We start from the raw sequence: 27,034 nt of genomic DNA, 5'->3' as shown, positions 1-27,034 counted from the left end.
TTTGATCCCTGGGTCAGGAAGATCCCCTGGAATGGCAACCCACTCCAGTATTCTTGCCTGGGAAATCCCATGGACAGAGGAGCCTAGCAGGCTACATGTAAATATTAGACACAGTTCTTCATATGTTTATTCCTGGGGGATTCCTCATGGATCTTTTCTTCCATTACTATTTTCTTATATAGAAAGACTACTGATTTTGTGTATCAGTTGTATATCCAGTTACATTACCAAATTCGCTTTATGATTTTTAAAGGAAACTTTCTTGGAATCTGAGGTGGACAACTACATCACTGTCCTGTCTCATCTCCTCCCCCTCCACCTGCCAGGGTCATGCCTAGCACAGACGGGGGCTAAAGGTCCCTGCCTGCTCCTGACTCAGCCCTTCCAGCACTTCTCCATTAGCACGGCCTGCTTCTGACTGGAGATGCAAGTAATTATTGTATACATTTACCATGGACTCTTGATATGTCTATGGAAAGATAAGATACAGACACTCATCCATTTGTTCAGACCATGAACCCTCCTCTCCCCCTCTCCCCGCCTGCACTTCAGGCACTGAGGCTTCAAAGAACCAGCCTTCAGTACAGGTGCCTGTCAGTCAGATGGGCCACCTCACCCGAGCACCTGGAAGGCAGAAAGAGAAGGTTCCCTGTGGGAGGGGAGGGGCTGGGAGCGCCGCCCCCTGACCCCCAAGAACAGCCTGTGGAAGAACAAGTGTGGGAGATCAGGCCTAGCCTCAATGCATGCGGGCCTCTGAGAGTTTAGGAAGCTGCTGCAGAATCAGCCTCCAGGACCCAAAGGACCAGGGTGACGCGGACAGCCGTGGCAGCCCTGGGGTTTGGCATGGCGGGTCTGTGGTGCTGTGAGTCAGCTCAGATGATGGGAGTCCCTGCCCGGATTCAAGGCCTCAGGAAGCAGGTCTCACATGCGGCTGAATCCACAACATGGCCTGTCCCCAGGTCAACTCCTCAAAGTGATTTCGTTGGTCAACCCAAGTGCAGAGAGAACTTCCTGAGTGAGGGGCGTGGGGCTGCCTGCTGACCTGCAGGGGCACTGAGGAGGAGGCCTGGGCCAACCCTGCTCAGAATGGGCACACGAGCACCTCCACGTGCCCATGGACATATTCTGGGGGCAACACCAGACACACAAGACAGGACGTCTATGAGACACAGCCGGCTCCTCCTCCACCTGCTGTCAGAGCCCTGCTGCTCCGAGTCCACCACTGCTCAAAGGGCTCAGAGCACAGGTGAAAACTCACAGGCTCCCTTGGTCCCAGGCCACTTCCTGGGGATGAAATTAAAAACCTAAAGAAGAAACAAAACCAGGAAGTATCTCTGTTAAGACTGAAGGGAACGTTTTAACCAAGAGGATGGGCAGTTGCTAGACCACCTCTGCTCTCACCTGTGGACAACCCACATGGCTGGCAGGTAAGATGTCCTGAGCTTGCGCACAGGAAGGAGTGCACTTCCCTGTCTCAGGTGTAAACGTTGGGGTCAGAGCCCTCCCAGTGGCAGCTCTGCACATGTTCCATGATCCTCCTGCACTGTCGGCAACATCAGCCACGACCCACACGCTGCTGCACAACACCTACCAGCAATGGCCACAACTAGTGGAACCAGGGAAGTCACAGCACGGGGGCTCTGTCCCCGCCCCTGGGTCCCAGTGGTACCTGATGGCTGTGCCCTTCTACACCAGGTTCTGAAGTCATCCTGTTCACCTTTAACTTCAATAAACGCTCTCCTAAAATACACCATCAACCTCTCCCAAGTGTCTGCACACTTAAGGACACTGTCCCATTCTGGAGAAAGACAGCTTCTTTGGAAGGAAGCTTTCCTTTCTATTCTGGGCAACTAGCTAAAAGACTGGAGAAGGCAATGGCACCCCACTCCAGTACTCTTGACTGGGAAATCCCATGGATGGAGGAGCCTGGTAGGCTGCGGTCTATGGGGTCGCACAGAGTCGGACACGACTGAAGCGACTTAGCAGCAGCAGCAGCTAAAAGACAAAGGAACCAAGAAGGAATTGCTTAAGGCAAACAAAACTTTGTGATGGAAAAGAAAATTCACAGAACAGAAACGCAGGAGCTTGGAAATAATTAGCAGAATAAAGTGATATTCTAATTTCTGTATGACATCATATAAAAAAGACAAGTTCAGTGGAAATTAAGTTTATTTCTGGATATACCAACTAAAACATATGTCAAATTTATTCAGAGTATCATCATCAATGCAAAAATAGAACTCTCTTCTCTGTAAAAGTTAAATACAAGACTGTAGGCTAGATACATGATTATTTTAGTCAGGTATTAGCTTCTCAAAGCAACAAATCTACAGTTATAGACATCCAATTTATCATACAAAATATACACAAATGCATAACTGTAGTGTAGAAAAAAAAGGAAATTACCAAAATGTAACTTAGGTCATTTACTTTACACACACTGGATTCTAGCTGATGTTTCCAAGAGCTTCACCAATGAGTCGGACAGCGACACTCTTGCCTTCGTCTGTTTGAACGACGAGCAAAGCTTCAAACTTGCCCACGGACTTGGGCTTGAACTGCACGGGCATGTTGATGTAGTGCTGGGCTCTGTAGAGAAAAAGGGGTGTCAACACGGCATCAGGGCAGTCAGAGCCCCCCAGTCACACGACGCCTGGTGGAGAGTGAGCCTGGTCAAGGAAACAGGAGCTGCAAGGCTTGGAGCCTGGTGCCGCGTCTGCAGGAGCAGGAGGCAGCCAAGCCCAGGAAGGCTCAGGGCGTACTTGCCAGCAGCCACCCCATGGCTGCAACCAACTTTACTGGGGCTGGCAGGTTTGCTCCAAAATTCTTAAGAAACCTACCAAGAGTTTCCTTGAAAATTTATGATCGTATTCTACTTGAGGCACAGACAAGTATTATGCTGGCGGGTTTGTTTCTGCTCACAAAACGAGGTTCCAAAAGCTTCAAAAATACATCTTTACTCCTGAGGGGAACAAGATGCAGGCCCTTCCCACAGCCCGTTTGATGCCACCGACCTTCTGTTTTAATGGTTTTTAAGTGAAACCTCACAGCTTTCAGACTCTCCTCAGAGGGCAGATCCCTCTGAGCTCAGCCACACGTGTGTGGGCTCAGTAGAGGGACCGGACTGCGCTTCTGTTTCCAGCATGTTTCCTGACCCAGCACAGTGGGTTAGAAATTCAGAAAACAGGCCAAGTATTTCAAAGCCCTTTTCCTGGAGGTAACAAAATATACATATTCAAAGTCTGGGTCATTTTTCACCAATGCATTTACCTCATTTTTCCACATCAAAGCAAAGCTGCTTTTAAAGAAACTGCTACCTATTGATGGCACTGACAAATGACAACTTTCTCTTTCATGTTAGCATCTTAATCCTCAGAATAATGTAGTACAATCTGCCAACCTAAGAGGCTTCGTAACTTATGAATTACTAAAACACATTAAAATATCCAAAAATAAATCTTTAGATGATTCCATTATTAGCAAAGTTCAACATGGAATGCAGAACTCTATATTTAACTGAGAAAGAATTTTGAAAAACATACTATGACAAATACGTATCACCTGCTTTAGATTCACACACTGAATAAACTGGGATGCAACCTAGGAAGAACCAGGGTCCACACAGCTCCAGCACCCAGCAGTGTGGTGACCAAGGGGGCTTTACACCCATACATACATACACACAAACACACACGGGAACATGTAACAGGAAAGCATGCTGACACAACGTGGAAATCCTCAGCTGAGGACAACTTTTGCAGCAGAGGCATGAGAACCAGTGCCTGATGGTGCAGAGGCAGGGCTGGCGGAGTGCCCGAAACACCTCAGCCCCCCACAGCCATAACCTATAAACGTCAGCAATCCGAATCCTTCTTTCTCTGTAACTTAGAAGCGTCCCTCTGGCTGCTCGGCCACAAGGCCAGCTCGCAGAATGCATGTGGGTATGAGCCCGGCAGACGGGGCATCATCTGCAAAGTCTCAGCAGACTAGACTTGAATAAACAGTCAGCAGAGGACACTCTAGGGGCTAAGTGGGAACACAACAGATTCTTCTTAAAAAGTCATGAGAGAGAGGGGACCACCTAGAGCCCACAGCAGAACCCTGACCAAAACCCCACCCGTCAGTGCCCCTCTTCCATCACCTCCACCATCACCCACCTTCTGTGGGCAACAGGATGTGCCCAGTACACGCCCTCGCCCCAGGCAAATCCCCAGAACCTACTGTCAGCTAACAGCCCTGTTGCAAGACTGCCAGGACAGTGAACCTCCTGGTATGGAGCAGAGCTCCCACTCGAGGACTGGGGCTTGCTAGCCCCAGGGCAGGCAGCCCCCTGAGAAAAACAAGGTGACCAACAGGGACTGGGAGGGGCTCCCCTGGAGCCTCACACAGCCTGTCCACCTGCCGAGTCCAGCACTGTCACTGCACCAGCCTCTACAGCTCACAAGACCGTTCAGTGGCCTCACCCCTAGGAGGAGTACAAGCCCCTATGCTCACACGGGGAGTAGCCCCACCCCTGTTTGTGAGAGGATTCTCAGGGAGCAAGGCTCTACTTCTCCAAAGTGGAAAGAAGCCATTCTTACGTATGAAGAGGCCAGCTTCCCGCCTTCCTCTATGTAAGATCTAAGCCTATGCACGTGTCACGAGGGAAGTTTTCTACGACGTAGAGTTTACTTCACCTGGTTGAACAGATCAGAGTTACTGCTTTGCACTTATGGTCTTCTTATTCATATTTCACCAAGTTTATACTGAGTTGCTAATTATTAAAGTTTTTTTGATGCTGGAATTTGTAACATTACATATTTATCCTAAGTTCAGAATAATGAAATGTATCAGAATAACTTCAGTACCTGCCACCAATAAAGTATAAAATTACCTTATTTAAATCTCTTTTCAAAGTATAAAAAGTTAAAGATATTTTAAAGTAATAACATGTTTAAGAATATAAAGCAAACATAAGTATCTTATGAGGCAATTTGAAATGCTACCTTATGTACACTGTCCAAATTTTGCTTCATTAAAAAATATTTTCTCATGTTTCTAAACTCTCTTAGATGCTGTGACATGACCTAGGCTGCACAGAAAAGCTGCTGCTGCTGCTAAGTCACTTCAGTCGTGTCCAACTCTGTGCGACCCCATAGACGGCAGCCCACCAGGCTCCTCCGTCCCTGGGATTCTCCAGGCAAGAACACTGGAGTGGGTTGCCATTTTCTTCTCCAATGCATGAAAGTGAAAAGTGAAAGTGAAGTCACTCAGTCGTGTCCGACTCTTAGCGACCCCATGGACTGCAGCCCACCAGGCTCCTTGGTCCATGGGATTTTCCAGACAAGAGTACTGGAGTGGGGTGCCATTGCCTTCTCCAGCACAGAAAAGCAGTGAGTATTTAATTTAGGACAGCTAAAAATGTTCTAGCACTGGAATGGCAAGTCATCATGTTCAACTGTATAAAAATGTCTACTTTGAGATGGCAAGAATGAACACATCTTAGATTTTAAAACTGTTTTTTAGACAAATTGAAACTAAGCAAAATGCCATCTCACTGATAAAAAGTTCCATGTTAAGAATGCTTTAAGCATCACACCCGTCGCATCTACAGCACTACAGGCAGCTGTGTGTGAGGAGCAGGAAGACCTCAGGGATAGGAGGACGGCCAGCCAGGCAACCAGAAGAAGGATGCTACCAGCTGGCCACAGGGTCAGATGAGGAAGCTGACGGTGGCAATGTGAAAATACTTTTGACCTGTTCACTGCCAAAACTACATTTGCATTTAGGTCGTGTGGTCTCCTGTAAGGCCTCCCAGCTCCCAGGTAACCACAAACTGCCCGTGGACCTCCCTCAGCTAACCTTCTCACAGCCTGGCTGGGAACAGAGACTGCTGCGTGTGATGCTACTAGTATCAAACAGAAACAGGTCTTTTCTCTGCAAAGGACCAAGACGGAGCTGATTTACAAATTTCAGCTAAAATAGTTTAAATTTTTAAAAAGTCTGTGAAAGCAAATTAAGTGAAAAATGTGAAACTATAGTGTATTCAGGAATGAAAGTTGGAAAAGGAACATTCATCTCCAGGTACGTTGACTGCATCATCCTTCAGTCATAAAACAGGCAACAGTGACATAAGGCCTTTTCCCTGGTAGCTCAGCTGGTAAAGAATCTGCCTGCAATGCAGGAGACCCAGGTTCAATCCCTGGGTCAGGAAGATCCCCTGGAGAAGGAAACAGCAACCTTCTGCAGTATTCGGAGAAGGCAATGGCACCCCACTCCAGTACTCTTGCCTGGAAAATCCCATGGACAGAGGGGCTTGGAAGGCTGCAGTCCATGGGATCGCTGAGGGTCAGACATGACTGAGCAACTTCACTTTCCCTTTTCACTTTCATGCACTGGAGAAAGAAATGGCAACCCACTCCAGTGTTCTTGCCTGGAGAATCCCATGGACAGAGGAGCTTGGTGAGCTACAGCCCACAGGATCGCAGAGAGTCAGACACGACTGAGCGACTAACACACTGACATACGGCCAAACAATTTAACAAGTTACTGTTCCTGAGTCTTTATCAAAACTGTAGATGAAGTGAATGCAAATATTGTTTCTTAAAAAGCTGTAAGCTCTTCAAACAAATTTTTTAAAAATCTGAAGGTGTCTTAACTTTTAAAAAACAAGTTTATTTTTTTAAAGATAAATGCTCCTTGAAACAAAGATCTGAAGCCCCAGGTGTATGCTGGTTTACACAAAAGTGTTCCCAGACTCCTATGCTTCATGCTTAAAGACACAATGCCTGCGAAACACTGATCAAGCTCAGGGACGTAAACCAAGCAGACAGCAAACAGGAAGCAGAGTTATTTACTACGGCCATTACAATAAGGTTCAAATTCAGATAACAGCAGTGTTCAGGACTAATCACTCACTCAGGATCAATTTGTCTTCAGTCACTAAAAAGGGCCCCAACTGGGAATTCAAATGACTATCTGTGAACAGCGAACTGCTCCTGCAGGTCAGCCTCAGCTCGGCAGAGCCAGCCTGCTCTAAGCACCCTGGAACGTCACCAGTCTCAGGCCCCAGGGGAGGGACCCACAGACCAATGGGAGAGGAGAGCTCAGGGCAGAGAAGTGGGAAAGTTTGGACTGGGAGTGTTTAAGGCTGCCATCGTCCACGTTCTTGATGAAGAGACTGGCTGGGAAAGCGCTGACAGAACTGTGATGCTGTCAACACCTGTGGGTCCTGCTGGGGCTTTTCAGGACCCCAGGACTGCCTCTCACATATCCTGTAACGAGTCCAGGCTGCCGGCACCTTTACAAATTAGGTCACTGAGGCTGAGAGAGGTCTAGGTGTATTCACTGCTGACTCCACACAACTTGTACCTTTGGCCTGGGCTCCTAAGAGGTAGGTTTCCAACCACAGAGGATGGGTGAATGGGGTCAAGAAGGGGAAGAAAGTATGAGGGGTAGAGGGAATGACTTATCTTCCAACAACAAGAGGAAGCGTAAGCTTCTGAGTCAGTGCTGCTGGGCTAGTAACTCAGTCAGCCCTCGATTGCCTACAAGGGGCCTAGTTTTCACAGAATAGAACATGCTTCTAGGACCGCTTCCTGATGCTAAAGTGAAAGAGCTTATAATAAATAAAGTTTAATTAAAGATTCAAACATGAAGATAAAATTATTTTTAGTATTAAGTGCAATGCAACCCTAATGTTAAAATTGTAAATATCAGTGACAACCCAGTTTGAAATTTCAGCCTTTACAGGTGTCATATGGAAAAATAAAATTAGCAAGACCCCAAAACAATTAGCAAAATTGATAGTACATACCTATCAATAATTACTTTACATGTAAATGGATTAAATGCTCCAATCAAAAGAGTGGCTCAATGGATACAAACACAAAACCAGCATATATGCTGGCTACAGGAGACTCACTTTAGATCTAAAGACTTACACAGCCTGAAAGTGAGACGACTGGAAACAATGTTACACAGAAGTAACCCAAGTGCCTGAACAGATGAAGATACCTACAGACACAGTGGGATACACCCAGCCATAAAAGAGAATGAAATCTTACCATCTGCAATAACATGAATGGACTGAGGGAGTATTATGCTAAACTAAAATAAGTCCGAGAGACAAAACATCAAATGACCTCACTTACATGTGGAATCTAGAAAACAAAACAAATGAATAAACATAACAAAACAGAAAGAGTCATGGAGAAAAAGAACAAACAGGTGGCTGCCAGAGGGGATGGGGGTACAGGAGGAAAGAAATAGGTGAGGAAGGTGACAAGGCACAAACATCCAGTTCCAAAATAAATGAACAGCAGGTATGAGATGTACAGCTAGGGAACATAGTAACTATGTAATGTCTTTGTGTTGGTAATGTACCATCCTAGACTTAGTGTGGTGAAATCAGTTTGAAATGTACAGAAATAAAAACAGAAATACAGTAACTAAGAGTGTTGGAGGTCAATTACACTTCCCCCTCAAAAAAAAAAAGAAAAAAAAAGGTAAAAAAAAAAAGGTAAAAAAAAAAAATTAAAAGCAGCCAGAAAAAAAGACACATCAGGCAGAGGAATGAACAGGAGGATGACAGTAGACTTCTTGTTAGAAACAATGTAAGCCAGACAGTAGTGTAGCAGATTTATAAGATGGGAACAGGGGATAATACTGTCAGAATTATGTGCTAAGCAAGACTGTCTCTCAGAAATGAAGGCAAGGGACTTCCCTGGCAGTCCAGTGATTAAGACTTCACCTTTTAACACAGGGGGTGCAGGTCAGATTCCTGGTTAGGAAGTTAAGATCCCACATGCCTTGTAGCCAAAAAGCCAAAACATAAAACAGAAGCAATATTGTAACAAATTCAATAAAGATTTTTAAAAAATGATGGTAAGATAAAAATATTTTCAGACATTAAAAAAAAAATGCATAGAAAAGATCAGATTTGTGGTTGGAGAAGGTGGTGGGTGGGACTGATAAAAAGTACATCAAAAGTCAGAAAGCAAAAACTTCCACTTGTAGGATAAATATGCACCAGGCCATGTGATATACAACATGGAAAATATACTGAACATGTTGTGTTATATATATGAAAGTTGTTGACAGAATAAATCCTAATAGTTCATGTTGCAGGAAAAAAAAACATTTTATTCTGTTTAATTTTGTATATATATGAGATGAAAGTGTTCACAAAATTTACTGTGATAATCATTTCATGATGTATGTAAGTCAAATCATTATGCTACACACCTCAAATTTACACAGTGCTGTGTGTCAATTACATCAATAAAACTGGAAGAATATATATAAATACCTTAAAAATGAATAAAAACACTAAAAAAATAAAATAAGCAAGGATGGCAAGAAAATGAGGCCCTGATGAAAGAACAATATAGGATTATTTCAAGAATTACACTGGAAAACAGGATAATAAAAGTTTTTCCAATTAATCTGGGAAGATTTTTGTCCAAATTAGTAAAAATTTAAATCCTTGATTCTTAGTGTGATGAAAGTAACACCTGATGCAGAAATTACTCTAAAGTTAATCATAAGACAACAAAGGTTCTAGTTAAGTATATGGCTGTCAAAATACTGGGTAACAGGAGTCACACCCTAAGCCCAAACACTGTGCAAATCTGAGTTGATACTCGCCACGTAAACCCACAGTCAGACTGTTTCCCCTGCAGGCTCCTCATCCCCTTCACCATGCACTTAGTGCTCTGGGTGTTAGTGATGAAGATGAGGGGCTGTAACTGAGGGAGACATCACAGTCCTAGCCCCCAAGAGCAATCTCAGGGTCCTGAACACAAAGAGCTGCACCAGGATGAGAACACTTTGATTTATGATAAACTCACCTCAAAGAATATTTTGAATGTTTGACGTAGAAAGGCTCTCTGGGACTTAAAAACTTGAGCTGGAATTTAATATGAAACACTTTATGAAGTTACACAAGTTAGATATCTGTGCATATTTAAGTCAACACACCGTGCATTTGCTTATGTATACCCACAAGATGAAGTTAAGACAATAAATGCTCATGGAAGGGAATTTTAATGAATTTACTATAGTTCTGACTGGAGTAAATGTTATCCAGAAATATGCTCATAGGATCATACAGAAGAAAACAAGAGCAGAAACTAAAAAATGAAAATATGAAAATACTGGATAATTTTCAGACAAAGGATCATAAACTTCCCATGAGTTTCTCTTCAAACACAGTATTAAGATATTTTAAAAATTAACTATTTTACCTTAAATATCATCTATAAAACAATCTTCTAATTCTTAGGAAAATGTTTATCAAATAGTAGAATACATTTATTTTTCCACAACCCACAGCAATATTTCCAACTTACTGAGTGTGTAATAAAAGAATTATTTCGCAAATTGACTTTCAATGTCCTTGACTCCCCAACTCTCGTTGGCAGAAATTGATACACGTCTTCTGGGGCATAAACTCCACGGTGGGTCAAGTCAAGTTGCCTGCTATGGAGACAGGGTTGAAAATTAACTATTTACAATCTACAGAAACTTAAACTATTTGTATATAATAAATTATATAACTTGTGTATATGGCTTTAACTTGTGTTTTCTCCCACATTTCAGTTAAAGTAGTTTTGTGAAGGTGACTGTCTGATCAGTACTAACATTGCTGGTGCCAGGAAGCATCCAGGCATGCCTGGCAGCAGCTGATATAGGCAGCAGAACCTCCTCTCTTGGAGAGGTACTTAACATGCTTTTCTTAAAAGCATCTTCCTCCAGAACTAAGTCAAACCTAAGTATGAGTTAACTAAGAACTATAAGAAACATTTTCATGTAAGTTAGAAAGAGAAAGATGAATACTATACAATATCACTTATACGTGAAATCTAAAATATGACACAAATGAACATACCTACGAAAAAGAAACAGAACCACAGACACAGAGAAGAGACTTGTGGTTGCCAAGGGGGAGGGGTTTGGGGGAGAGACGGACTGGGAGGTTGGGGTTAGCACATGTAAGCTTTTATATATAGAATGGATAGACAACAAGGTCCTACTGTATAGCACAGAGAATTATATTCAATATCCTGTGTAAACCATATGGATAAGAATGTATGTAACATTGCTTTGCTGTACAGCAGAAATAAACACAATGCTATACATCAACTATACTTCAATAAAAAGTTATTAAAAAAGCACATTCCTGAAAAAAAATTTTTCATTAGGTTAAACATTTACATATTATCATTAAAGCTCTGCAAGCCACTGATATAACATACATTTTATAAAGTTTTTAAGAATCTACTTTCATATACTCTTTTCGGGAATGTAAAATGGAAAGGCTACTTTGGGAACATTCTTCGATTTAAGGTTAAGGTTAAAAAAATTCCTACCACATGACTCAGTAATTCTACTCTAAGACATTTTTACCCAAAAGAAATGAAAGAATATGTCCACAAAAACACACATATAACAATGTTCACTGCATCTTCATTCACAAGGGCTCCAAGGTGGAAGACACCAAATGCCAAAGGATAAAGAAACAATGGTGACGTGCCCCTGTGACGGGTCATGTGAATTCCACATGCAAAGGTACCCACCACAGGTGGACTCACCAACACCAAAGATCCCAACATCACCACCTAAGTGAAAGAAGCCAGGCAAAACCTGAGTGCAGGTGTACATGAGATCCACAGAACTAAGGCAACATACAGAACAGAATAAACCCCAGGCGAGGGTGGGGGTGGCTGGAGAAGCCGCGTGAGAACTCCCAGATGAGAGGAACTGGGAGTCAAGTCTCTACCTTGACTGCAGTGGGGTGACACATGTCAATCACAGGTAAGCCACTGGGCATTTTGTCGAATGAGATTATACCTCAATAAAGTACTGGGAAAAACTCATGAGAATGAGAGAAATAACATACCCAGGTATGAGGGCAGAAGCCTCAGATACAGCCTGTCTTCGAAGCTTAAGTAAATTATCTATTTTAATGAGGCTATTTGCAGAAATGCGTGAAATTCCAGGCTCACTTTCTGCTCTGACACTCTGTAGAAAAAAATCACAGGGTGGAGGAGGAGAAATAAATACATGGACATTTACCTAACTGAATTTTACTACTTCCTAATTCTTAAAAAGGACACTTCAGATTTTTAAATTCCTTTAATTACAAATGCTTTATCTTGTACTGTTTCTCTCTGTGTCTCACACACACACAAAAACCTTACCTAATTAAGGCAAACATAGATTTCACAGAGCCAATAAATCAAGACACATAATAAAACTAAGATGATAAGCAGCTACAGTAGAATTAATGGGATTATAATAAAACCAGGAACATACTTAGCTTTCTCAGGCCAGTTTTTCAGGCCAGTTTCACCTGGTATCTCCAAAACACACCCAGTAATTTACTTAAATTCAGGGAAACACTCACATGTCCAGAGAGCTGGAATCTTAAGGTGTGCTTCAGGTGAGGCTCTTTAAGAGGGTGACACTCAACATCCCAAAACTGGGCATAGTCTCCTCTATCTCTGGGCAAAAACATGATGGAGACCTACAAACAACACATCCAGGAGAGAAATTTAGACTCTGAACCTTACACACATGCACTGAGGTTACCAATTCAAAGTGTGGTATGAAGAAATTAAAGGGGAAAACTGTCTTTGTATTGATTAATTTTGCACTAATGGAAAAAGAATTTGAACATTTTTAGTGGGTTTGTTACTGTACCTGTACCAGATCCAAGTATATTTTTCAAGTCAGGGAGCCAGATTCCTCCAGCCTTATCTTTCTTTCTCAAGACTGCTTTGGCTATCTGGAGCCTTTAAGTGTTTCCATACAAATTTAAAAATTTTTTTCTAGTTTTCTGAAAAATGCCATTGAGATTTTGACAGGGATTGCACCTCATCTATAGATTGCCTTGGGTAGTACAGTTGTTTTAACAATACTGATCCTTTCAATCCAAGAACACAGTATGTCTTTCTGTTTGCATCCACTTCAATTTCTTTCATCAGCATCTCATTCTTTTCAGAGAATAGGTCTTTTGCCTCTTAAGTAGGTTTATTCCTAAGTATTTTATTGTTTTTGATTCATTGGTAAATGGGATTATTTTCTCAGTTTTCCTTTCTGATAGTTTGTTCTCAGTGTATAGAAATGCAACAGATTTCTGTATGTTAATTTGGTATTCTACAACTTTACCAAATTCATTAGTAAGCTCTGGTTTTCTGGTGGCGTCTTTAGGATTTTTTATGTATAGCAAGATATTCCAGTGAAACCCAAACGAACTTTTTGGCCAACCCAATATCCTGTCAAACAGAAACAGTGAGTTTTACTTCTTTTCCAATTTGGATCTCTTTTCTTTCTTTTTCTTCGCTGATTCCCATCACTAAGACTTCCAAAACTATGCTGAATAAAAGTAGAGAGTGGTCATCCTTGTCTTGTTCCCGACCTAAGAAAGAATGCTTTCAGCTTTTCAGTGTTGAGTATGATGTTACCTGTGAGTTTGTCATATGTGACCTTTATTAGGTTGAGGTATGTTCCCTTTATGCCCACTTTCTGAAGAGTTAATTATAAATGGATGTTGAATTTTGTTAAAAGCTTTTTCTGCATCAATTGAGATAATCATAAGGCTTTTATTCTTCAACTTGTTAATGTGGTACATCACATCAACAAATTATTATTTGCAGTCATTGAAAAATCCTTGCATCCCTGGGAAAAATCCCACTTGATGATGGTGTTTGATCCTTCCAATGTATTGTTGGATTCAGTTTGCTAGTGTTTTTTTTTTTTTTTTTTTTTTTTTGACAGTTTTTACACCTACATTCAGAGATACTGGTCTGTAATTTTTGCTTTTTGTGTGTGATTATCTTTGCCTGGTTTGGTAACAGAATGATGGTGGCCTCATAGCATGAGTTAGAAAGTGTTTCTTCCTCTGTATATTTTGGAACAGTTTTATAAGGATAGGTGCTAACTCTTCTTTAAATGTTTGGTAGAATTCACTATACTACAAAGCTACAGTAATCAAAATAGCATGGTACTGGTTCCAAAACAGATACATAGATCAATGGAACAGGACAGTTCAGTTCAGTTGCTCAGTCATGTCTGACTCTTTGCGACCCCATGAACCGCAGCACGCCAGGCCTCCCTGTCCATCACTGACTCCCAGAGTCCACCCAAACCCACGTCCTTCGGGTCGATGATGCCATCCAACTATCTCATCCTCTGTTGTCCCCTTCTCCTCCTGCCCTCAACTTTCCCAGCATTAGGGTCTTTTCAAATGAGTCAGCTCTTCACATCAGGTGGCCAAAGTACTGGAGTTTCAGCTTTAGCATCATTCCTTCCAAAGAAATCCCAGGGCTGATCTCCTTCAGAATGGACTGGTTGGATCTCCTTGCAGTCCAAGGGACTCTCAAGAGTCTTCTCCAACATCACAGTTCAAAAGCATCAATTCTTCGGCGCTCAGCTTTCTTTACAGTCCAACTCTCACATCCATACATGACCACTGGAAAAACCATAGCCTTGACGAGATGGACCTTTGTTGGCAAGGTAATGTCTGTGCTTTTTAATATGCTGTGTAGGTTGGTAGTACCTTTCCTTCCAAGGAGGAAGCGTCTTTTAATTTCATGGCTGCATTCACCATCTGCAGTGATTTTGGAGCCCAAAAAAATAAAGTCTGCCACTGTTTCCACTGTTTCCCCATCTATCTGCCATGAAGTGATGGGACAGGATGCCATGATCTTCGTTTTCTGAATGTTGAGCTTTAAGCCAACTTTTTCACTCTCCTCTTTCACATTCAGGAACAGGACAAAGAGACCAGAAATAAACCCCCATTTATGGCCAATTACTCTGCAACAAGAGAGGTAAGAATATAAAATAGAGGAAAAAAGTCTCTTCAATAAGTCGTTCTGGGAAAACTGGACAGCTATTAATACATGGAAAAGAATACAATTGGGACATTCTCTAACATCATATAAAAAACAAACTCAAAATGGATTAAAGACCAGAAACCATAAAACTCCTAGACACAGGCAGACGACTCTCTGACATTGATTGTAGCAGTATTTTTTTTTTAATCTGTCTCCTAAAGTAAAGGAAATAAAAGCAAAAATAAACAAATGGGACCTAACTAAACTCCTAAGCTTTTACACAGCAAAGGAAACAATCAACAAAATGAAATGACAACCTGCTGAATAGAGGAAAATATTTGCAAATGATATGACCAGTAAGGAGTTAATATCCAACATATATAAATAGCTCACAGACAAAAAATCAGGCCAATTAAAAAATGAGGAGAAGAACTAAATACACATTTGTCCAAAGAGGAAATGCAAATGGCCAACAGGTACGTGAAAACATGCACAACATTGCAAACCACCAGGGAAATGAAAATCAAAACCACAAAGAGCTACCACCTCACAACTGTCAGGATGGCCATCACCAAGAATACAAATAACAAATGTTGGCAAGAATGTGGAGAAAACGGAACCCTTGTACACTGTTGGTGGGAATGTAAGTTGGGGCAGCCACTGTGGAAAACAGTGCAGAAGTTTCTCAAAAAACAAAACTGAACTACTATATGACCCAGCAGGGCTTCCCAGGTGGTTCAGTGGGCTGCTGTCTATGGGGTCACACAGAGTCGGACACGACTGAAGTGACTTAGCAGCAGTAGCAGATATGAAAGCAACCTAAGTGTCCATCAACAAATGAATGTATAAAGAAGGTATGGTATGTGTGTACATGTACACACACACAATATAATATTAGGAAAAAGAATAAAACCATGCCATTTGCAGCAACATGGGTGGATTTGGGGGGCACTGTGCCCAGTGAAAAAAGTCAGAGAGAGAAAGACAAATACTATATGATATCACTTATATATACAGACTCTAAGAAATACAAGTAAAAAATAAGCAGACTCACAGATGTATGGAACAAACTAGCAGTCACTGGTGGGGATGGAGGAGGGGCAATATAGGAGTAGAGGATTAAGAGGTACTAACTATTTAGGCATAAAATAAGGTATTGATAAGAGGATGTATTATACAACATGAGGAATATAGCCAATACTGTATAAAAATTACAAATGGATTATTATCTTTAAAAATCAGATCAGATCAGTCACTCAGTCATGTCTGACTCTTTTCGACCCCATGAATCGCAGCATGCCAGGCATCCCTGTCCATCACCAACTCCCGGAGTTCACTCAGACTCATGTCCATCGAGTCAGTGATGTCATCCAGCCATCTCATCCTCTGTCGTCCCCTTCTCCTCTTGCCCCCAATCCCTCCGAGCATCAGAGTCTTTTCCAATGAGTCAACTCTTCACATGAGGTGGCCAAAGTACTGGAATTTCAGCTTTAGCATCATTCCTTCCAAAGAAATCCCAGGGCTGATCTCCTTCAGAATGGACTGATTGGATCTCCTTGAAGTCCAAGGGACTCTCAAGAGTCTTCTCCAACACCACAGTTCAAAAGCATCAATTCTTTGGCGCTCAGCCTTCTTCACAGTCCAACTCTCACATCCATACATGACCACAGGAAAAACCATAGCCTTGACTAGACGGACCTTTGTTGGCAAAGTAATGTCTCTGCTTTTGAATATGCTATCTAGATTGGTCATAACTTTCCTTCCAAGGAGTAAGCGTCTTTTAATTTCATGGCTGCAGTCACCATCTGCAGTGATTTTGGAGCCCAGAAAAATAAAGTCTGACACTGTTTCCACTGTTTCCCCATCTATTTCCCATGAAGTGATGGGACCGGATGCCATGATCTTCGTTTTCTGAATGTTGAGCTTTAAGCCAACTTTTTCACTCTCCACTTTCACCTTCATCAAGAGGCTTTTGAGTTCCTCTTCACTTTCTGCCATAAGGGTGGTGTCATCTGCATATCTGAGGTTATTGATATTTCTCCCGGCAATCTTGATTCCAGCTTGTATTTCTTCCAGCCCAGCATTTCTCATGATGTACTCTGCATGTAAGTTAAATAAACAGGGTGACAATATACAGCCTTGACATACTCCCTTTCCTATTTGGAACCAGTCTGTTGTTCCATGTCCAGTTCTAACTGTTGCTTCCTGACCTGCATACAAATTTCTCAAGAGGCATTATATTACGCACCTATAACTTACATAATATTATATCATAATCCAAATAAAAGAAATAGAAATACAATGTTAAAATAGTACAAATCCTTAAAAAAAAGTTATTTTAGAGTGCAAGATCAGCACTGGTAGAGCTTTTTGACTGGCTGGTTGACAAAACCACTGTCTGGATCAGTCCCCTGGAAGTATGTTCCCAGCACAGGCTAGCCAGGTGACAAGCTCACACCAGAATGAGTGAGCACCAATCACACACCAACCATGGTGTTGTTACCTAGCAAGACGTCCTGCTGCAGGAGCACAGTGTGCTGCTGCCACTTTCGCAGGAGCCTGGCTATGAGCAGCACCATCCAGGTGGAGTGAACTCTTCTGGGTGGAAATGAGGCACTCCTGGCCAGTTGACACTATGTTCCCACCAGACAGCTGTGAAAAGATGTCAGAACTCACCTTTTGGACACTATGGCCTTCCACTACACCAGAAATAGGAGAACATCTGAATGCTGCATAGGTAGCTCTAAAAACATCTCCACTCTCATCAACTCCCTACAAAGACACCATTTAAACAATCAAATTTAAAAAAACAAAAAGTCAACAGATCAGGTTCCACAGTGACACCATTGCCTTCACAGGCATCGAGGACAAACCCGTTTCCTGGAGACCGGGAGCACCCAGGCTCCGCTAACACCAGGCCTCACTGGACACAGACCCTCCTCCCACCCCCAGCCGCAGTGCTCTATAGGAGGCTGCTCCCTTGTTGGAGGACTGCTGCTTCCTTAAGAACCTTGCTGAGTGTGCGTTCCAACACCCCCACGCAATATCAGCACTTCATTTCCTGTCAGAGGGCCCAGCACTATCTTTTGCACACATCATGTTAACATTATGGCTCAGAACCTTGATGGTCACACCAAGAAGAGAGCAGAAAGGCCGTATCACATGTGACAACATGTGACGATACACACAGCTTGGGTGGTGCCCACTGGCAGACACCACATGTGGGTACACAGGCTAAGACTCCCTGGCAAGTAAAGTTCAGCCCTGCCTCCAACACACAGCAGCACTCAGAACCAGGAGAAAGAAACGTCTGGGATAAAATCTGTATATATTTTTCAGAATAAAATTATTTCAGATAAAAAACTGCACTGCAGGAGACAGCACTAAACAGAGCAAGCAGATATTTTCACATTACATTCTCTAGCCTGACTCTTAAAACCACCATGTGAACAAGACTGGGCAGGTTAGTTCCACTGACAGAAATAATCAAGTAAATGAAGCAGATTAACAAAAACCCAGTAATCTCAATTTATGGTCCTAATCCAGATTTTTAAACATCCTACATAAACATTAAAATGAGTATTCGAGGTAATTATCACTGACCTTGACATAAGGTGGAGCTAAAGATGATAGGTGCCACCTCACTTCCGTGTCACCATGATTCTCCAGTTCTAGGTAATTTCCTATAAGGAACACATTTCACAACTCAAACTGTTTGAGGGGTAAGTAAACAAGCAGATCCTTATGATAATATGTGATAAATACTGTGATTACCTTACCACAGAGAAGAAATACAATCAGATCCCTTTGAGTCCAACAAGGACACTATTCTCTAACCGTTCTGTTAGGTGAACCTAACTTCCTAGGTTCAGATGCTCTGTCTTGTATTTCGACATTATTTTTTAAGTCCTATTCGACAGATGCCCTATCTTGTATTTAACCAAAGGGAAAAGTTACCGAGGGTCTAAAGCATGTTCTTCATCAGCTACTGAGGAAGCACAGAGCACCATTCCAGGCCCCTGAGGAAGCTCGGAGGAGCTTCACATAGCACTTCACTATTCTCAGGCCCTGGATGGAGGGCCGGGTTGGGGTGGAGGTGGAGCAGGCAGGACAGGCCCAGAACCTGCAGTCACAGCCTAAGGGATGAGGCCTGGCTCCATCACCTTCCTCTCCTCTCTGGCCACTAACTTAGCAGCAGCTCTGGTCAAAGATCTAGTGAGAGTTGGGAAAGGATGGCTCTGACAAACAGTCTAAGCCTCCTGGAACAGACAGAGTTACTAAAGGCCTGGGAGGGATTGGGGGCAGGAGGAGAAGGGGATGACAGAGGATGAGATGGCTGGATGGCATCACCGACTCAATGGACGTGAGTTTGGGTAAACTCTGGGAGTTGGTGATGGACAGGGAGGCCTGGTATGCTGCGATTCATGGGGCTGCAAAGAGTTGGACACGACTGAGCAACTGAACTGAACTGAACTGAAGGCCTAGTTTTAGCTTCCTTGAATTGAGCTGAAATAATTTGTCACTGAAACAATTTCCGAGAACTGCTGATTTTCTCCTGAAGTTAACACTGTCTCGAACTACAGTTAACTAGGAGCTGTTAGATCCCACCTATCAACATTTGAAGACGTAACCTTGTGATACAATACCTGAGGTCTCACCAGGTTCTGTTGGAGGAAAAGTAACTGTCTTGTTTCTTAGCTCAACTTTTGTGGAAGGTGGTTTTGCTGCTGGTTTTACCAGATTAACTACATGCTCAGTTTCTTGGGAAAGGATTCCAAGTGGGCCGGAGGTCAAATGAGTGAAAAGTTCTTCTTGGGTCAAGTCTTCTCGAATTTGAACCTTCACAATTTTCTGAAATGAGACAAAGTGAAGTTAATGTTTTTTTTTTAATTCCTATTTTTTAATCATGGTAGACAAAAGTAATGCCAAACAACTGAAACACTGATGAATTTAGAAAGTAAAGTCTATTCAGATCCCAAAGTAGCTATTGACTTGATCTTTTTTCCCTACTCCCCTCTTTTTCAAAGCAGAACTTTCAAGTTAATGGTGGCCTCCAGGCCCTACTCCCCACTGCTGCACCAGGAAACTTACTCAGCTCACTGGTGGAAAAATCTGTACTAAGTGCTCTAGTTACATAAGCTGTTTGGGCTGAAAGGACCTCAATTTGATTTCTGAAATGTAAGTGCCATCAACAGGATTATAACATTTAAACTGCAAAAAAAATATTGATTAAAAAAAAATTTTTTTTAAGTACCTTCTGTCCATTGTCACAGTGTATATAGATCAAGCCGCTCCACGGGAACATTGAATGTTTTGTGGATAAGGAGGAATTGGGACTCACAAGAATTTGCATCTTACTCCTTAAAAGAAGAATTGAATACTGAGAACCAAGAATAGTGTAGACCGTAACAGCAATAAAGTAACACTGCACCATCAATGACCACCACGAGTTTCCCCACTGTTCAGAAAGAGCAGAGAACAGCGGTGAGCTCCCATGTGCATCTGATTTTACCTCAGTCCCAACTTGGTGACTGACAAAAAGCTGAGTGGTGTAAAGCCAAGAACCTGAGGGCAAAGCTCATGTGAAAATGGACCACACCACAGAAATGCGTCCATACAGTAATTCAAACTAAATATTTTTAGAGAAAGACCACTACCATGAATACTCTGAGCTGTCACTGTCACAGAGAGTAACTGGAATGCGGGTGGGGAGAAGAGTGCTTCTTTGCTCCCGCCATGGGTCAGGTTTCTGTGCTCACTGTGCTCAAGAGCTATGGGATGACAAAGACTGAAATGTGGAGTGTGACCAGATCTGTCACTTAAGAGACACTACCAGTTACAAGAGAGATCTATACCCACATCCAATATAGCCAAGCTAATAGCACGACACGAAGGGCCATGCACAAGTTGCTGTGGACAACCTGCCCTGTCACCTCCAGTTTTTCACCCATTAACAAGTAAGTATTTAACTGACTGATTTGGTTCCAGGCTTTCTCTGGAGTGTCCCTAACCTTACCTCAACCCAGTCTTGGTCAAATAAACTCTCTTTAAGTCCATACGCCATCATTTTGCAAAAGCAAAGAAAACAGATTCCAAGTTGCTCTCATGCAAAGCTGCTATTGCCAAATGTAAAGCAACTTTCAGGTGTGTGTGTTTTGTGCCAGTTGGGACTGTTCTCAGGAAGTGGAGAGCTGAGGCTTACCCCACCAATAACCATGCTGCACAGACAGGGCAGCTGCTCATCACCACTCGACCCCCAAAGACTTCTGTTTAATCCTTTGTGGAAAACAGTAAGCTAGACTATAGCTCAGACACAGCAGAAGTCAGGAAGCCATGTCTGTAAAATGTCCTTAGACAAAACCAGCAGAGTAAGGTGCCAGGCCCAAGGTGACAAGCCAGGACCACTGGGCTTTGGGGACCACCACCCTCACCCCAGGCACAGATGTATCCCATGCTGTAACTCTGGAGGCATAGCTGTGTCAGGAGATTCCACTCTAGGAATTCTCTCCCGTCTCACTCAGCTCTTGACCCTCTTAGGTTGATACTGTAACTGGCTGTGGACAGGCCCCACCGCTAAGAGGTATAAGTCTTGAACTCAGTGTGTTCCCACAGAACCACGCATGGTGCTCTGTAGAGTCAGCACACGGCAAAATCCTACTAAGTTTAAATGGCCTATGAAGCATGTGAATAACATCCAGTGGACAAGGTCATACTTACTCAGGTGCGATAAACCCATGTTGTGGAGTCACTGTAAGGCAGTGTGCTGGCCAGTACAGCTCAAATTTCAGCAACCTAATAGAATTATTTAAAATCTGGAAACGTCCAGTTTTTGCCATATCACCTATGACAGCAGATAAAACATTACTCACATTTAGCATTAATAATAAAGACCAAGATTAATAAATAGCAAAAACAAATCCTACATAAATATACTATAATACCAACTTATTTTGCTTTCTCAACTGCCCCTGACAGAAATTTCAAATTCCTGGTAAAGCAAGATCTTCATTCAATCTTGGGAACTACAAAGATACTGAATAAGATCAATACTGAGCAAAGACAAAAAACAAAACCTGGAAATTGTTACCCTTGTGTTATCTTGGGCACAGACATAGGTACTAGAACTTCTTCCTCCTCTGGACCAACGGTACCAATGCTAAGGGTAAGAGGCCAAGTGTCAATTGAATTCTCAGGGTGGGGGGGGGGGGGTGGCAGGAGGAAGGGTCTGTTCATGGGAGCTTGGCCTGGGGTCCGTGGCCTCATGTTAGGACAATATTCTGGTCTTCCCTACAAGAGCTGTGTGCACAGAGCAGGGACAGCCAGGGCCCCAGACAGATTTTTGTCCTGGCGTTGGGGACACACTCACATGAAGGAGCAACCAAGACCAGGTGCTCAGGGTGGACAGCCCACACTTCCTCTGAGGCCGAGTTATCCTGAGGTGGGGGAACAGCTTGTGAAAGAAGGGGAGAACCCTGAGGACCCTTCACTGGCAAAACATCCAAAGAAATGTTACCACCATGTGCCCCACAACTGCCAGATTCACTAGACAGAGAGAGAGAGAGAGAGAGAGAGAGGAGATTAAAAACGATAAAAAGCAGATTGTGTCATATTTTTGTATTAATTACCCATAAATCTGAAAACAGATAAAACTACAAGTGCATTATATACTGTATATTTTTCAGCAAATAAAAATCCTTACCATTGGGTATTCTTAAAGTAATGTATAAAACATAAAGTACAGTATAGGTTAAATATTGCGTGTGTGTAAGTGCTTAGTCACTCTGTCATGTCCAACTTTTTGCAATGCCATGGACTGTAACTGTAGCCCACCAGGCTCCTCTGTCAGTTGGACTTCCCAGGCAAGAATACTGGAGTGGGCTGCTCTTTCCTTCTCCAGAGAATCTTCCAGACCTAGGGATCAAACCCCCATCTCTGGTGTCTCCTGAATTGGCAGGCAAATTCTTTACCACTGAGTCACCAGGGAAGCCAGGTTAAATATTACTAATCTTTAATTAGAATACACAACAATTTCTTCCCTGCTTTAACTTCTGCATGCAATCTGAAGTATCTTATAAGATTTACTACAAAAATGCCCAATATTAAGAATTTAAGAAAAACAACAAAACTCTTCGTGTATCTTTAAGTGAATAATGATAACTGGCTTCACAATGCTAATAATACTAACAACTATGAGCACATTGCTGCCCGCATCCAGGCACAACGCAGGTTTCCAGGTTGTAGAGGAAGAGAAGGATGAGTCTGTGGATAAGGAGGTGCCCACAGGTGCTATGGGCACAGGCACAGGACCAGGGAGCAGCTCAGGGAACCAAATAGTGACAAGGGGACTGGTCCTGAATCTAAGTCCACCCTGAAGCACATGAATAAGAGGGAAAAGGACACTCCTTCCTCAGAATGGAAAGATAACTGCAGAATGGAGAAAGAAAGGTGAGACCAGAAAATCGCCAGTCAGCAGTCGAGATAGGAATATAACATGGGTCAGGAAGCCATCCATCCTCACTGGGCACACTAAGTCTGGCAAGGTACAAGATCATCTACCCTTTTTAAGTCACTTACTCCAACACTCCTTCAAGATATTTATTAACTAACCTTACAGTAAAGAAACTTGGCAAGAATCTTCCCAGTAATGGGACAACCAGCACTGCTCAGCACCAGAGACACTACGCTGAGAAACAAATAGCATCACTCTGCGTGTCCTGAAGTTGACACTGAAATTAAAGACTATTTCATTAAGTAATTGGCCTGCACTCTGTAAGAAAAGCAAGGTCCCTGGCCAATAGCCTACTTTTCCCCTTTTACCAGGAAAGCCCAGGAGAAATAAAGAAAGATGGCTTGGTCAAATCACCTGTCATCTTGCAAACGCCAGATCCCATAGCAAATGGACTCAGGTCCTTACCTACAATAGGCCTGACACAGGCAGCACCTGGTCTGTCTCCCATTGTCCGTGGTAAAGAAATATGAAACTTACTAATTTATGTGGCACAGCTGTTTGAAAAGCTTCACACAGGTTACATAATTATCAAAGTATGAGATACTTTTCATGATCAAAATAGTTCCCTCCTGTGTCACATATCAATCCAGAACTTATGGATGTGGTGTTAACCTAAGCTAGAGGGGAGAGCTGATACTGCCAAGGGGACCGTGGGCAGTCCCAGGTTCTCCTTGTTTCATCCCAAGTCAGCACCAAAGATTCACTCTGGATAACGCCTTTGACTCTGTAGATCTTACTTGCTAAACAACCCTGTGTTTTCTCAGGCGTGAAAAGAAGACCAAAGAACTCTCTTTATTGAAAGGGAATAAAGGGACAAGATAACCAAACACACATGTAATCTCAGATTCTGGACCAAAGAGGAAGTGGAAAGAGGCAGTGTCCTTTCTGTTGTTTGCCTTAGCTACACAGGGCACCACTGGGGAACTGGCAGGTACATGGGGAATCCACGGACCAGATGGTGGTCCTGGATCACGTCAGTATCCTAACCTTGACAGGTCTGCCATGGCTATGAGGGGGTTAATTTGCAGCAAATTCAGGGCTGACTGGTCATCATGCCTGCTACTCACTCCTAAATACCTTGTTCAGAGAAAGCCACTTATACATAAAGGAAAATAATAAAATGTCATCAACCAGGAATTTCTGTACAGACAGCGTATGGAAGTTCTCTATACTATTTTTAAACTTTTCTGTAAGTTTGGAATTATTTCAATTTAAAAATAAAGCTGAAATAAACATTTCAAGACAAAAAGCACAAAGTATAAGGGAAAGGATCAGCTCTACTATGAATTAAATAATCTTGAAATCTGGCGAAAGATGTTTTGTTAGTTTTACCTTTTGAATTCCAAGCTAGGTTTGGCAGAAGGTGGAAGAAATTCTCTGCTGGAAATGGAATCTCTAAATTCTCCAATTACTGAAAGTATGATTTTACGCATGTTTCCATAAAAGAGCTGGACATCATTGGGCTGCTGGGGAAGGTCATACACTGAAACAGAAAATAATGTGTGAAATACATGAATCTTCACACAATCACACCATTTACATATATTCTTGTACTTTCTTAGTTGGGGTCAGGTGACATTCTGATTTTGACCCTACAGATCAGCATCAATGACTTGCAGCCCAGGTTCTGCCCTGGACTTGAGTGACAGCGGCACCAGTGCTTAGCGGTGAACTGTGGTCACTTCCTTTCCCACCCTGAACTGCAGTCTTCCCCAACTGTAACATAACAACAAGCGTCCTGACCCCTGACATAAATTACCCTGCTAGGTTTCTGCAGTGCTCAGAGGCAGCATCACCTCAACTCCAGAATGCAGCATCTGAAGCATGGATCTGAGAGACCACCTCACAGACACTTAACCTCAGCAAATCCAGAAACCAGGCGGTGTCAGCGTAACTGCATGTATTTAGACTGATCAGACAGTTTATCTAGAGATAAACCCACCTGAATGAATGCACACATAATGAGAAATTTTCAGAGAACATGCCTGAATTTTACATAGAAATTAAATATTAAGAATTATATATTTTTAAAATGAAACTTCAGAAAGAACACAGAAGTATAAATTGAGATTTATATTAAGATATCTTGACTATAAAAGCTTAATTGTGAAATTATCTGCCACAATCATTACACATTTTGCAAAAGACCACTATGAATGCTTGTCACAGTAATATGCTCAAACAAATGTTTTTCAAAATAATCATGTAAAAAGTTCAACTGCAACATTCTCATGGGGATCCACTATACCAATTAACACAAAACCAATTGGGCTGCCTTCCCCCTCCACCTGGGCAGCGCGCACAGCACCTCCAGGAGGCCAGTACACCCTGGGGTACAGCCTGGTGCCTGAGAACCCACCCACCTGAAGCCCCCACTCAGCCCCAATGCAGGGGGGCTCAGCAGGTTACCCGAGCGCTTGGCTGGGCTTGTCAGCATGACCTTTAACACATCCCCTTCCAAATGCTTGCACACCAGCTCCCTCTGCCAGAACACACCTCCCCAGGCACCATGGTGCACATCCTCTCTTCCTCACAACCCCTCTCTGCTCTCTCAGCACAGCACCCTTCTTCAGGCCCCTGAGCCCTACAAAGGGTCTGTTAGAACTTTCCTGCCGCACTTCTCCACCTGTCCTCCTTGGTCTTTTAGACCCCAGAGGCCAGGCTGCATGCATGTTCCACCCCTGTAACCATGCCCTGTACTCCCCACCCACCAAGTCCACCCAATCAGTCCTGTGGCTGAGCCGAGAGCTGTACACGTGACCCTGTTCTCATCGGGACTCACTACTGCTACACCATGGCGTCCAGGGCACAGTCAGATTAGCCCTGCCACATGGCTTCTTCCTTCCTCTGAGGAGGGACACGCAAGGTGAAGCTTGGAGGAGCCGACTTGGCAGAGGTGGGGCTATGAAGTGAGGTTCAGCTCCAAATCTGAGACTCTTTCCAGCTGTTTTCAATCTTTCCACTCTTTGTAACTAACCCACCCTTGAAGCAGATGATCTAGACTCCCAATCTGCCCGAAAGGTCATACACTACTCTCTGTCACCTCTACACAGGAATAAATACCCTTTTTCCTTATCATTTCCCACTTCAGAAAGAGTATGATAAAGTGTTATCATTAAAAAACTAGAAAATAGAAGTTGGGGGAAAAGACAATACTGCCTGAAATTCTACCACCAGATTATAACCATTCTTAGTATTTTGGTGTGTATACTCCTGCAATTTTACCCACTTAACTATAAATAAAATATTATTTTTACCATATGGAGATCTTACATGCAAAATTTTAAAATAACGTTTTTCTTAATAAATGAGGAGCTTTTCATGTCACTTAATATAGAATCATATTGTCTGAATGGCTTAAAAATATTCTTTTGCAAGATTAAACAATCCTCTATTCTTGGACATTTAGGTTACTTCTAACTTCTTCCTATAATGAACACTGTGATGAAAATCTGTACATGTATTTTTACATAATTTACATGTCTCCTTTCTTATATTTTGTATGAGTAATAAATACCACTAAACACTTGAACTGTTCAGCTCAAACAGGTCTAAATATCTAGATTAGAGTCACTCAACCACAATCACATCCTCCAAAAACTGCACACCCAGCACAAGAGCAGAGAAATCTCAAAATGAGCATAAATGTGAAATCATGAAACCTTAAGCAGTAATAACTTGAGTTTAATCATGACCATTCTCTGCC

The 27,034-nt window shown here is 42.6% G+C and overlaps 1 protein-coding gene across 11 annotated transcripts in view; it reads right to left on the bottom strand.

Moving 5' to 3' along the window:
* Nucleotides 1-2,151: 2,151 nt before the first annotated feature.
* The window catches only part of LOC109577800 (nucleoporin SEH1), a 96,896-nt gene continuing 72,013 nt past the window's right edge, over nucleotides 2,152-27,034 (bottom strand). For 5 of the 11 annotated variants that reach the window (XM_070778538.1, XM_070778541.1, XM_070778542.1 and 2 more), the window contains 12 exons: nucleotides 24,661-24,811; nucleotides 22,186-22,361; nucleotides 21,537-21,660; nucleotides 20,074-20,179; nucleotides 19,466-19,670; nucleotides 18,423-18,502; nucleotides 17,496-17,591; nucleotides 12,389-12,508; nucleotides 11,882-12,003; nucleotides 10,332-10,461; nucleotides 9,831-9,889; nucleotides 2,152-2,589 (listed from right to left, as the gene is read on the bottom strand). In XM_070778538.1, coding sequence (XP_070634639.1) covers nucleotides 2,448-2,589; nucleotides 9,831-9,889; nucleotides 10,332-10,461; nucleotides 11,882-12,003; nucleotides 12,389-12,508; nucleotides 17,496-17,591; nucleotides 18,423-18,502; nucleotides 19,466-19,670; nucleotides 20,074-20,179; nucleotides 21,537-21,660; nucleotides 22,186-22,361; nucleotides 24,661-24,811 — 1,511 coding nt within the window. In that variant the 3' untranslated portion in view covers nucleotides 2,152-2,447. Of the gene's footprint in view, nucleotides 2,590-4,580; nucleotides 4,677-9,830; nucleotides 9,890-10,331; nucleotides 10,462-11,881; nucleotides 12,004-12,388; nucleotides 12,509-16,776; nucleotides 16,919-17,495; nucleotides 17,592-18,422; nucleotides 18,503-19,465; nucleotides 19,671-20,073; nucleotides 20,180-21,536; nucleotides 21,661-22,185; nucleotides 22,362-24,660; nucleotides 24,812-27,034 lie in introns of those variants that run through there. The other 6 variants (XR_011563666.1, XM_070778539.1, XM_070778540.1 and 3 more) reach the window with 6 other exon arrangements.

Source organism: Bos indicus, chromosome 24, assembly GCF_029378745.1.
Source record: "Bos indicus isolate NIAB-ARS_2022 breed Sahiwal x Tharparkar chromosome 24, NIAB-ARS_B.indTharparkar_mat_pri_1.0, whole genome shotgun sequence".
Classification (NCBI taxonomy): Eukaryota; Metazoa; Chordata; class Mammalia; order Artiodactyla; family Bovidae; genus Bos; species Bos indicus.
This window is presented reverse-complemented; position numbering and strand designations above follow the sequence as displayed.